This window comes from Vicugna pacos, chromosome 34, assembly GCF_048564905.1.
Source record: "Vicugna pacos chromosome 34, VicPac4, whole genome shotgun sequence".
Lineage (NCBI taxonomy): Eukaryota > Metazoa > Chordata > Mammalia > Artiodactyla > Camelidae > Vicugna > Vicugna pacos.
This window is the reverse complement of record NC_133020.1, coordinates 1,955,072-1,968,096: the sequence shown is the minus strand read 5'-3', so window position 1 is coordinate 1,968,096 and position 13,025 is coordinate 1,955,072. Positions and strand designations below refer to the sequence as shown.

The 13,025-nt window shown below is 41.1% G+C and overlaps 1 protein-coding gene across 8 annotated transcripts in view; it reads left to right on the top strand.

Moving 5' to 3' along the window:
* FGD4 (FYVE, RhoGEF and PH domain containing 4) overlaps nt 1–13,025 on the top strand; it is a 184,224-nt gene that overhangs the window by 147,568 nt on the left and 23,631 nt on the right. For all 8 annotated transcript variants that reach the window (XM_072954501.1, XM_072954500.1, XM_015235748.3 and 5 more), the window contains 5 exons: nt 4,558–4,730; nt 8,129–8,159; nt 8,369–8,461; nt 8,785–8,910; nt 11,870–12,010. In XM_072954501.1, coding sequence (XP_072810602.1) covers nt 4,558–4,730; nt 8,129–8,159; nt 8,369–8,461; nt 8,785–8,910; nt 11,870–12,010 — 564 coding nt within the window. The remainder of the gene's footprint in view (nt 1–4,557; nt 4,731–8,128; nt 8,160–8,368; nt 8,462–8,784; nt 8,911–11,869; nt 12,011–13,025) is intronic.

Sequence of the window (13,025 nt, the reverse complement as noted above, 5' to 3'; positions counted from 1 at the left end):
TGATTCCATTTATATGAAATGTCCAGAAATGCATAAAGGCAGGAAGTAAGTAATGGTTGCCTAGGGCTAGTGGGCAGAAAGAAATGGATACAAGGTTTCCATTTAGAGTCATGACATGTTCTGGAATTAGATGGTAGTGATGGTTGCACAATTTCCAACAATATAAAAACCAAGACTTACACATTTTAAAAGGGTAAATTTTATGGTATATGGATTATATCTCATTAGCTTTAAGAATGTATAGATATTATCCAAATTAACCATAAAAGTCTTCATTTGAGCTCAGCAGAAAACTTCAACTTGGAGAGGTTCTACAGAAAGCTAAATGTAAATCAAGGACATGTGCTGTCATGTCAGGGTTCAGATGTCTGTCTGTTTTGGAACGTACGTTTTGTTATTCAGGTATGGTGAGGCCAAGAGATCAGAAGATGATTGCCATTGAAAAGACAGTTAAACTCACAGCTCCCCAAAGAAGGGGGCGTGCCACACTGTGGAGGGGCTGCATGAGAAAGCACCAGGGTTGGTCAGGAGACAGAGGGAGCAAGCAGAAAATGTGGATAAGAGCCTTTATTGTCGTTTCTTGCAGAAAAAAATGGGCAAGGCAGGATAAACGCGCTTAGAATTTGCTAGTTGTAAATGATTTCATTAAGCTCCAGGGCACAAGGGCCGTTGCCTGCTGCCTAGCCTTAGGGTGCTTAGGGCAGGGGCGTGCTGGCCCAGAGTGTGAGAGCTCAGTAGACGAGGGGTTAGGTTGTAGGCTCTGGATCTGTTGGTTTCCGTACGAAAGTCAGGCTTGCAGGTGAGTCATTTACTATCTCTCAGAATTGAGTAGCCCTGAGAGGTGCAGTCCTCCAGGAGGGGCAAAGCCCCACGATGTCAAAGCATCAAAAATCCAAATTAAAAAGACGTGCTTAATGCACTATTCTGGGCAAGATGCCTGAGAGCCAGTGCCTCCGCTTTGTCTTTGCCCCGCCTTGAGTGGCTTAGGGAGTGTCCTTTCCTCTCTCCCACATTAGTGTTACAGTTTCTAGAGTTAAACTTTTAGCTCTGTGTCTAACTGATTGTCTTGGTTTAATGTTCACATTTGAGGATTGTTCTGGAAATAGTTTTAGATTGAATACCTTAATGCAGAGCTAAATTAAGCAGCTCTTTGGAAGACAGATGGCGAAGAGCCTTGGGGGAATACAGCAGTGGTGACTTTGAGGAAAGGGACCCATCTTGTTCCAGTTATTACAAGCTATCAAACATATCAGCATTGCCTCCTAGGAGAAGGGAGTCATCCAGCAGGAATTTCAGGAAAGCCATATTCACCTTTTGAAGACCATCTTAGAAGCATTTCCTGTAGTGTTCATTCTTTTCATCCTAACTTGTCACGGAGTCTCTCCTCTCCCCAGCACATTCCCGTGGAGCATCTTGTTTCTCTTCTCTGCAGAAACTCAGAAGTACCATTTTAATTTTGCTTCCTCTGTGGAGGTAAAATGAGGGCTAGTTTTCTATCTCCTGTTCTGGGGATATTACATTCATAAATCTAAGAAGCCAAACTATATTTAGAATCCGATTTCAGCTTTCAAATGAATTTTTTTTATTTTATTTATTACTGTATTATTTAATTATTTTATTTTTAGGGGGGTGGTAATTAGACTTGTTTATTTCTAGAGGAGGTCCTGGGGATTGAACCCAGGACCTCATGCGTGTTAAGCATGCGCTCTACCACTTGGGCTATATCCTCCCCGCTCAAAATGGTGTTTGCGTGTTTCCATATTTGCTTGCCTCCATGCCATGCTTTTGATATTAATGTAGGGAAGTCTTGAATAAGTACATAACCACCCCTGACATCTGAAAGTTAAAACAAATCACCAGGATATCCTGTAGAATAATGAGAGGTTTTATTCCAGGCCCTTTGGAGTTCTAGTACTCATTTCCCTGTGGCTTCACAGTTAGGTTTTTCCACCCCTCTTGACTGACTGACTTTGAATACAGATGAGGCACTGGAAGTTTTCTCCAACAATACATTTTTACGTTCTAAAACAAACTTCAATGAACTGTCACTAGTGAGACACGAAAGTGAATTGTTTCGATCAAATAATGTACTTTATTTTAAGAGACTTGAAACAAATAGTTGAGGGGTGCTGGAGCCCCAGAAGGGGGCACCTCCCTACACTTTTAATAAATTTGAGACTTTCCTCTAGGTTTTGGCACAGCCTTGGGCTTCTGGAGCTTGCCAGCCCAAGACTGCTTTGTCAGTAGCTACTTCTGAGCTCTAGGCGGGGAATGAAAGGAATGTCCTGGAACAGAAGGGCTCTCCTACACTGAAAGGGAAAGTCCGTCTACGTGCCGCTGCACTTGCTATAACTTCCTCTTTCAGCACCAGCAAAAACCCATAGAAAGTGACAGTGGCTTCTGCCATAGGAGCGTGGTTCACAGAGGGAACTGGACTAGCTGCTTAATTCCTTTATGCATATGGCCTTGACGTCTTTGTAAGCCACGTCACCTTCGCCTCTGGGAAGAAGGAAAAGGGGATTTATTGGCTAGCAGTAGACTGTAGAGTTATGCAAGGTTATATAGTTATTGACAGTTTAGGGTGTAAAGTCGCTCTTAGGAAGAAGAGGGGAAATGTAACCTTGAAAGCATGGAAGGGAAAGTGAAATGCCATTATCAGATGGTCGTCTCGTTATGAGCATAACCACCAAAAGCAAATGCTAAGAACCTCCATGTTCATGGACTTGCGTTTTTATAAGATGACAAGACTTTGGTGAACTTTATAAAGCAAGCTTGAGTCCATGTATGGATCACTCAGACATTTTATGCCGTAATGTTCCCTCTGTCACTCAGTTTCCTAAGAAATATGGTGGTGGTTGCTATCTTTGAAAGTGTGAGTGAGCCTTGTCCATTTTGGTGGCTCCCTGCATCTCCTGTGCTGTTCATAGACTTGACCAAATCCCCTCCTGAGAAGGCTTTGATGGAAGAGAGAAAGAAATGTGAATGTGCAGGCCAGCTGTGGCCTTAATCAAGTTGGGATGGTGATGAACCTTTCGCTGTATTTTCAGATCTCTACATCCATGTACTTCAGTGCGGCTGACTGCCTTACTTAGAATACAGGACAGTTAGTAATGAGGTCATGTTCTCTTCTAGAGATGTAGGTGCAAGATGTGATGCTCAAATATATCTGATACAATGTATTTAGTGCCTTTTATTTCTGCATTATCCAATATGGAAATGAAATTTATGACACTGGTTATAGAAATTTGCAAGGTAATACGCAAGGAACAACTGGTGGGAAATTTGCCTTCAGAATGAGTACAGTGGACATTGTCATGTAAACATGTTGAAATGTTTGAAATATCCATCAATATTTCCTATTGATGGTTAGAGCTAATTAGAGGGCCTGACAAAATAGGACATTTTCCCTCCTTTAATCCTCTCAATAACCTATGACTTTTACAGATAATCCTAAAACATGAGAGGTCATATCATACATAGAGGTTCAAGTTCCCAGGTGACCTTATCTTACAGAAATATATATAATCCTAGAAATAGAAATAATGTTACAAACATAAATATGAAATAGGAAGGTAAATATGGACCTTCTTTAGGAGTCTGCCTACAAATTAACCCAAATATTTAGACTTTCATCCTTTTGCATGTTTTAATATATTTACAAACCTTGCTTTGTTCTGATTAGGAGGAGTTGTTCATTTTTGACTTAAAAGTGAAGCACTGGGAGGGTATAGCTCAAGTGGTAGAGTACGTGCTTAGCATACACAGGGTCCTAGGTTCAATACCCAGTACCTCCTCTAAAATAAGTAAACCTAATTACCTCCCCCCGCAAAAAAAAAAATTAAGTAAACTTAAAAAAAAAAGTGAGGCACTAATTTGATCCACTTCCAAAATAAAGTCGTTCATTTTAAATAAAGACTTTTTGCTAAAATAGATGACTTTTCTGTTAATTCGTACATGATAAATTCTTAAACAAGATGTGGGGCAATGTGAAAAAAGACTGACTTTTTACATGGGATTTAGTGTGCTAACCTCACACATTCTACTGAAATTCAAGCTAATAATTTGGCTACTTTTTTTAAACTTAACATTAAACACATTGGTGAAAATAATTGCTAAATATTACTCTTTTCCTCTAAGAGCTAATTGTAGACTTAATGTCTAAGACACGACAATTAGAAATTTTATTGTCTAAGAGCTTCAACTTACGTGGTTGAGAATTTTAGTTCCTGGTATGTAGAAGGTCCTTAATAAATTGTTGCTGAATTTAATTTCTATAACTAATTTCCTTAGTAGTACAAAGTGATGATTGACTTACTTAAACATCAATAAAATATATATGAACCAACAAAGGGAAGTATATGTTACAAATTTTAAAATATAATTTTAATACAGGCATAAAAGCTCTATAGCGCTTAAGTAATTTTGCTCACATGGAAAGTGTGAGATTTCCTGGAAACTCCCTGGAATTTCTGTCTGGGGCTGCTTTCGGTGTTGGTCACTTTCCTCTTGTTGTTTTTCGTTGTCCTGTGTATTGACACGTGTTCTGTCTCCTCGCAGTTCAACAACATGTTGCTTTACTGTGTGCCAAGATTCAGCTTGGTGGGCTCCAAATTCACGGTTCGAACCAGGGTTGGCATCGATGGAATGAAAATCGTGGAGACGCACAATGAGGAGTACCCGCACACTTTCCAGGTGTCCGGGAAGGAGAGGACGCTGGAGCTGCAGGCCAGGTGAGAGGGGCCGTCCTGCCACACAGCTTCCCCAAGCAGCAGAATAATTCTGAGGCTCTTCCCCAAGTCTGGCTGGACACAAATGGAAGATGTAAGCTCTTGAAAGTCAGGAATCACATCTTTCCCTTTTAATTCCTCCGTAGTGCCTAGGATAGTGGTTTTGCAAACAGTAAGCAAAGTTAAGTAAGTAAAGTGACTCTTTAGACGGACAAGGTGCAGAGAATGAAGTTGTTGCATTCAAGCCAGTGTTTTGAGTCTTACAGGAAACAGTTCTCTCGTAACCCTTCTTCTCTCCATCCTTCCTTTCTGGTCCAAAAATGTTTATTGATGCTTATTATTCCATGTTTAATTCTGAAGCTTTAACTATCAGTCCTCAGAGACTCTGCATTCAGAGGGCTTAATGGCACTTTGATGGAAAGAATGTTTGGAGGAGGCATGTTGAAAAAGATAATGGTTTTCCTGCCATGGGTAAAGATACATGAAGGGGGCCATTTGGGGCTCTGTAGCCTCTGGCAACCAGGACCTCTTCTTACATATACAAATGCTTTATTGAGCGGGAGAGAAAGAGCTGGAAGTCTAGCATCCACGCCCCGGCATAACTAGGTTTGGTGGGAGGGGGGAAACCATGAGAACCACTGTAGTAGATCACAGCTACGTCGTACATGAACCTCTGGAAGACAGGGTGTCCTCAGATTTTTAAAAATCTGCTGTAGAAGGGGAGGGTATAGCTCAAGTGGTAGAGAGCATGCTTAGCATGCACGGGATCCTGGGTTCAATCCCCGATACCTCCTCTAAAAATAAACAAATAAACCTAATTACCTCCTCCACCAAAATTTTTTTTTAATCTGCTTTAGAAGAGCATTATTCACTTATCCTATGAAAGCCGACCATGGTGAAAACAGACACTGCAAAAGATCGCAGGTTAGAGGTTTGAGTGCCAGTCTCAGCTCTGATGGTTCTGACACCCTAGAATCCGTTGAGGATCAGAGTTCTTCTGTTCCTTTCTGCTCTTTTGCACCAAAAGCATGTGATTCTGGCTGCTCAGGTGAACCCATCCCTGGATGGTTATAACTATGTACCAGCTTAAATTTGACACTTTTGAAAGAGAATAAATTATTTTTAAGCAGGATTCTGTGGCCCAGGGAGTCAGGGAATTGGTGAAATTCCAGACTCGAAGGTGTAGCAGGCTGGGAGAGTTTGAAGGCATACCTAGCTAGTTCTTTGACTTCCCACAGAAAACATAGACTGAACCTGCCTTACTTAGGGAGCTGCCAGGGAACTGCTCTGAGGGTTAAAAGGTGGCATTTCAAGCATGAGTTAAAATGGTGGAGGACTTGGCTTTGAATGTCCTGCTTTATCGTGGTGGGGTTTAGACCCCAGCCGTCACACCCAAGAGAACAATGTATGTGGCTGTGCTTGGCGACTCCTGGCCTGAGTCCTCACTCAGTGGTTGGCTCCCTGAGTGACTGGCCGTGGCAACAGGGAGGACTCATCAGAGGAGTCTTCATTGCCGATGAATGAAGGTGCTGCTGGCTCTGAACATCTACAACCTGAGAGATGTCTCTGAACAGCAGAAGAGACACTATCGAAGTTTCTTGTGTTGCCTAAGTTGGGGACTCCAGCAGGTTGGGCTGTTTGCCCTTCAGGATGGGGCTGATGCATGAAAAGGTTTCTGAAGTACAGGCAGTCATCATTCTGTAGCGTTCCGGTATGCACTATTGGATGCCTTCCAATTAGTATTGAAAACACATTTTTTTCTTAAATTTCTTATTCCTCTAATCTCTGCTTTAGTTGTATTTATGATTATATGGTGAATCAAAGATCTAAATGAAGTGTGATTACCTTTCTTCTAGTCTATCATGAATGACTCTTTCAAGAATGTAGGCAAACATTGAAATTCTCAGAAAGTCAGATGGATTGCATGCAGCCCCAAATTGGATATATATTTGGTGATATTTAAAGAGAATTCACTTCTGAAGCCAACATGGCAGGGGTGGGGGGGTGGATGTTCTGCTTTACCTGCTAAATAAGTCAGCCTCAAGGATGACCTCTTCACTCAGTTTCCTCTTCCATATTCAAAAGAAAATAAACTTTGGAATCAAAATTAATTTTTATAGCTTTTGTTCAGTGGTTTTCTGTTACTAAATGGATATAAAAGTATAGTAAGAAGTAAATTAAACAAAGGAGTAAAAAGAAAATCTGCCCTGACTGGGAAAGTAAAACAAAGGGTATTAAAGATTTGTCAGATTAGTTTGCATCTAAAAGGCTAAAAGCAGCTAGCAAATAACTCTACTTCCAGGACAGCAGAGTTGATTTGGGGGGCGCAGGGCACAGCATTAGGGAGAAATGTTTTTTGAGGGGCAAAATCGAAGCCCTCCCCTCGCCCCCAAGGTTCTCGGTTCAAGGATTCCCCAGTGAAAGATCAGCAGAACCTTCCGTCTGACAAGCCCGGAGTCCGGCCGCGTGCTTGGCACGTCGTGATCTCAGTAATACATTTGTGGGAGAGACGGATGTGCTCACAGGAGCAGACCTCCTGCCAGACACACGCATGTGTGATACCGTGGGGCTGCGGCATGCGGCCCGGCACTGGGACCCAAGCTTAGCCCCAGCCTACTGAACACAGACAGAGCTCCCGCTTCACAAGCCCTCAAGGCAGAGATCTTACGGACTCCACAGTCTACTAAGGGCAATTTTTTCCTAATCTATGACAGCAGCCAGCTGTCTAAGCTACCTGCCAGGGAGATGAAATAAGGAACCTTTGCCTGGACAGGAGAATGGGGAGCCTGACTATAGTCAACAACGTTTTTTCCCAACAGGAAATTATTAAGTGCTGGGCTTCATTAATCTGTGAAACCTCCTTCCTTCAGGCATTTAAATTTTTGTTGTGCTTTATCTACAGTGAGTTAGGTATGCTGTTGCCTGAAGCCTCTTAGCAAAATACAGTTAAATTGTTTATCAAAGGAAACCTTAAATAGCTCCCTGAGGCCTTATAAAGGTATTTTAGATTCTCAAGGATAATTGCGGTCATTTCTAAGATGGGCTGTGACTAGCAGCCTTTGAAAGCCTCGCGTTTTTGTAAAGTGGAATTAGAAGATGACTCCTGCGTCTAGTGTAATACTGGGTCTACAGATTCCTGATACAGATGATGGTTGTTAAATGGAAGCCAAACTTAACTCTCCTCATCAAAAACTATGCGTACCAAAGTAAGTAAATAGTCTAAAACTACATTTATGAATTAATTTATTCAACTGCCTGAGATTCGGTCTAATTTTTATTATAACTCCTTCTTGGACATCCCTGAATTTTCTAGAAAGTTGAAATAACATAAAAACATAGTTTTATATACTAGGTGTAATCATTAATATTCTATTTACTTTTTTTTTTTTTTTTGGTTTTAGTTCTGAGCAAGACAAAGAAGAATGGATCAAGGTAAACCTGATTTCTATTTTCATTTTTATTTTGTTATAACCCCCATATGTGTACCCAAATGTGCATATATTGTCGTATTATGCATGTATTATAGTCATCAGAATAAGGTCACTTGAGTTTTTAAGGTGACTCCCATTTTAGATAATTTGTTTAATAAAGTGTTTGCATTGATACTTTAGTGTGTGCTTTGAATTTCATGTGTATTTTAGGCACTTCAGGAGACGATTGATGCTTTCCATCAGAGGCATGAAACCTTCAGAAATGCGATTGCAAAGGATAATGACATCCACTTAGAGGTCTCTGTAAGTTGAATTCAATTCTTAACTTTAAATTCTTTTCTCCTTGCGCTTGCAGGAGATCTGTCTGGTCATTTTGTGACCCGGCCTTTTCCCGTTGGCGGTGCCTGAACTGGCTATTTCGATAGAATCTCCTTCTTAGGGAAATACAGTAGTGAACGCCTTTTCACGCTGCTTAAACTTCTTTGAACCTTTCGTTTCTTTTCCTGCATCTTGAGTTTCAAAACACTGTATGAGCAGTGTTGTTAAAGTGCTTTTTTAAATAAATGAATTAATGAATGGAAATGACGGTTTTTGCCATTAAAATTGAATCTCCTTCCCCTGTTTAGACTGCTGAGCTAGGGAAACGGGCCCCGAGATGGATACGGGACAATGAAGTGACCATGTGCATGAAATGCAAGGAGCCTTTTAATGCGCTGACAAGGAGAAGGCATCACTGCCGAGCATGTGGACACGTACGTGAGGTTTCCTGATCATTAAGGTTGCCAGTCACTAGATAAAGTGTTGTCAAATCATCACCTTGGAAACAAAGAAATCATTCAATACGTCACTTAATTGATAAACTTATTTTGGTGATAACTATATGCCAAGCTCTGTGCTGGGTCCTGGAGACAAAATGGTAAAATGATAGCTTCATCGAGCTCACGTTCTAATGGAGAAAAATAGACCAAAGTCAAGTAAACAGACAAGCATTTCAAATTACTGTAAATGCAATAAAGAAACAGGATGTTAAAATGGGGGATAATGGAGAAGGATTTGGAACCAGTTTTAGTGAGGAAAATGAATACCTGTATGAAGGGTTGACATTTAAGCTGACGTCTAAAAGGTGATAAAGAGCTAACCGTGAAAAGCGAGACGGCAAGAACGTCCAAGCGGTGAGCAGCAGTGTGCCAGAAGCCCCGAGGCAGGAGGAAGCTTGATGTATTCTTGAGGCTGCCAGCAGGTCACACAGCAGGAGCTTAATGAGCGAGGGGAAGCGTGGGGTAAGAAGTAGGAGAGGTGATAACCCAAGGGGTCAGTGACTGAGGAAACGAGATGGGGCCTAAGCTTCTGTGGAGATTCAGGCTTCTGACGAGGAGAGGGAAACTTCCCTCCCTGCTGACAGGAAGGATGAAGGGAGTGATGCGTGCAAACGTGGGTGTCTTTTTGATTTGGTGGTGGGAAATGGGGGGATTGAGATCTGATGAGACCTACCTGTTCACTGAAGCATCAGGAAGAGCCGTCATCTGAAAGTGAAGGGGGAAGGAGGGAGCAGCGGGGAGACTTGAGAACGAGGGCCAAGCATGAAGTAGTGGTCTCTGGGCAGGGTGAAGTGAGCCTGCCCAAGAAGCAAAGGTGGACTGCTGGGTGCCCATCAGACGCTGATGGTTACAAATGTAAAAGGACACGCTAATCCATTTAAAGCAGTGATTTCTCTAGCAAGATTCAGCTACTCAGGCCAGATGAGGCAGGTGATGGGTTTCCAGCGATTGAGTTGTTTCATGTGGAAAAAGTGAGAAGGCACAAAAGCATGACCTGAAAGCTGGAGAGAAGTAGGGGCAAGTTTTGGAGGGTCCTTGTAAACCAAGTTGAGGATAAATACTTTCTCCCAAACAGCAACGGGCAAACGTAGAGAAGGGCAGGGACCGTGGTGTCATGACCAAGTATATTGTTAGTAAGCTTTAGTGTGTCCGTCCTTATTTATAGCTCTTTTAGGTTATTCTCAGGTACACTGCGGATTTATTCGTTGTTTTTTCCTAAGTTTTGACTCAGACAGTTTTATAATCAAAATTTAACTGATAGCAAACATCTTTTTCCCCCCCTCAGGGTAAGACTTTTTTAAATCTATTATTGAGTTTGCTCGAATGATTTCAGATATTGACATAATTACCTTCAGTAAATAAACAAACAAAAATGTTTGAATGTACTATGACATAATTTGAAAATAAATAAGATAGTATTTGATATGATTGCAGATACAGACATGTTCAATTCTGAATCCTATAATACCTTCATTGTAATTATGAGAAACAAGTGAACATTTTTTATTATGAATTGTACATGCTGTGAAACTAAACCAAAAGTTTTACTAGTATTTATATTTCTTTTTGTCCACTATAAATGGGGGAAGATATGCTTCTAAAAGCAAGAAAATAATTTTTCAAACTATAAGAGTCTTTTTTTAAACAGTTACCCTATAAGAATTAGAAAAAAATACCATTCAGTAAAAAGTAGCATGCAGTTTGCCTATAGTTGTTCATTTCTTGGCATTCTATAAATGTTTACTACATAAGTGGTGAGCAAAATATACAAGGACAGTTTTTCATAGAGCTTCCAGCCTACTGTGGGTGACAAACATTAATTGAATAATCACACAAGTACATAATTAAAAATTATAATCAGTGTGTGAAAAAAAGTACACGGAAGTTTAGTAGCACGGTGATAGGAGATGGGCTGTTGTCAGGACGTTGGAGGAACCTTCCTTGAGGAAGTGACGTTTGAGTCAATACATGAAGGATGAGCAAGAGTGAGCTCGCGGAAGCAGAGGTGAGAGCGGCGGGGGGCACCGTTCTGTCGGGGCTGTGAGAAGCCAGTGTCACTGAAGGTGGAGTAAGAGGGGCAGATCATGCAGGCCTTCAGAGGCCATAATTTAATTTGTTCATGATCCAAGAGCAAAGGGAAGACTTTAAAGGAATTTAAATCGAGGAGAAACATATCAAATTAGCATTTTTAAGAAAGCCTCCGGTGCTGTTTGGGAAATAGCTTAGAGCCAGACTAAGAGGAGTGGCCTGGACGCCAGTAAGAATGCTCCCAGGACCAGTCCCGAGGCTCTAATGATCCAAACCAGGACACTGCTAGCTTGGACTTAGGTGACTGCAGGGAAGGTATAGAAAAACGGACAGGTTGAAAAAATTACCTAGGAGGCAGAATCAGCAGGGCTCTGCAATATGGTGAGTTCATGGGGTGAGGTAGACAGAGGCGTCGGCATGACACCTGGGTCTCAGACTCACCACGACGGGGTAGAAGGCTGTGTTGTTTCCTGCTGTAGGAAGCGCGATGAGAGGGGAACATATTTGGGGGGTGGAGGGGTATGTGTGATAAGGAGAAGGCTGAGGGCAAGGATGGCCACGAATTCATGTGGGAGGGTACTGACAAAACATCCGGAGGTGTGAAGTGTGAAGATCTGGACCAAGCCTTTGAGGATCTCCCACCTCTCGGCCAGGAAGGGAAGGAAGGGCAGGCAGAACCCGTCACAAGCAACCTTTCAATGCCGGGATAGATACTCCTTGTGCCCCTGGGGATCTTCTTAGTCTAATACAAACTGGCTTTTTACATTGAACTTTTTCTCATTTCTCATCACCTATAGCTGACTATTGCTTACACCTTATTATTTTTAAATAATTGTATTCTTCACTCTTTTTTTTAAAATTTAAGGTGGTTTGCTGGAAGTGTTCTGATTACAAAGCTCAGCTTGAATATGATGGTGGTAAATTGAGCAAAGTGTGTAAAGACTGTTATCAAATAATAAGTGGATTCACAGACAGTGAAGAAAAGAAAAGAAAAGGAATTTTAGAGGTATGAAATATTAAATATTGGATGTCTTTTAGATTTTTATACTAGGATCATAGAATATTCTGTTAACCCTGCAGAATACAAATAATATATTTTGTTATTTCTCTTAGTGTTTAACAATTTGGACTATGACGAGCAAGAATTATATACTTCTGTTCTATGTTGCTGACTCTTGAGTAGGGGGAGGGTATAGCTCAAGTGGCAGAGCACATACTTAGCATACACAGGGTCCTGGGTTCAATCCCCAGGACCACCTCTAAAAATAAATAAATAAACAAACCTTATTCCCCCCCCAAAAAAATAACAAAAAACAAAATCAGATAAATAAAAATAAAATATATTGCTGACCCTTGGGATCATGCTTAGCTGTATAGAAAGAAAAGGGGCAGTGCTGTGTTAACCAGTGTGCATTTGAGAGTGAAATCCAGTCCTTCCTTGGTGTCTGTGGAGGATTGGCTCCAGGACCGCCCCACAGATACCAAAATCCATGGGTGCTCAAGTCTCTTATACACAAAGGCTTGGTACAGTCAGCCCTCCTTATCTGCACGCTCTGCATCCACAGTTACAAAGGGCCAATCGTGTACTGATTTTGTGAAGTCAAATATTAAGAGTATTAATTGGCATCTCTTCTAATGCCTGACTTATTATAATATCCACATATTTTTAATAGGAAGGTTTTTCTCTCATTTTCATCATATTGGCTTTGAAAACTACTGTATGAAATTTTTAAAATTCAGCAATGTTATTACCTGAAAAACTCTTCTAACTTACTGCATTAAAAGCATCATTTAATGGCCAGTGACAGTAATCTGAGAACTGCATTGAAATATTATTGAAATGCCTCATAAGTGGATTTGACTCATGTTTTAGATAAATTCAGACCCAAGCCCAGGAACTCTAGTGCAGCTTGTGTCTGAAGTGAGTTTCACACCCAGAGATATAATAATATAAAGGGGTAAATATAAGGCTTTTGGGACAGATAGCCTCCAAGATAGCCTGGAAGTCTACGAAGAGTAGG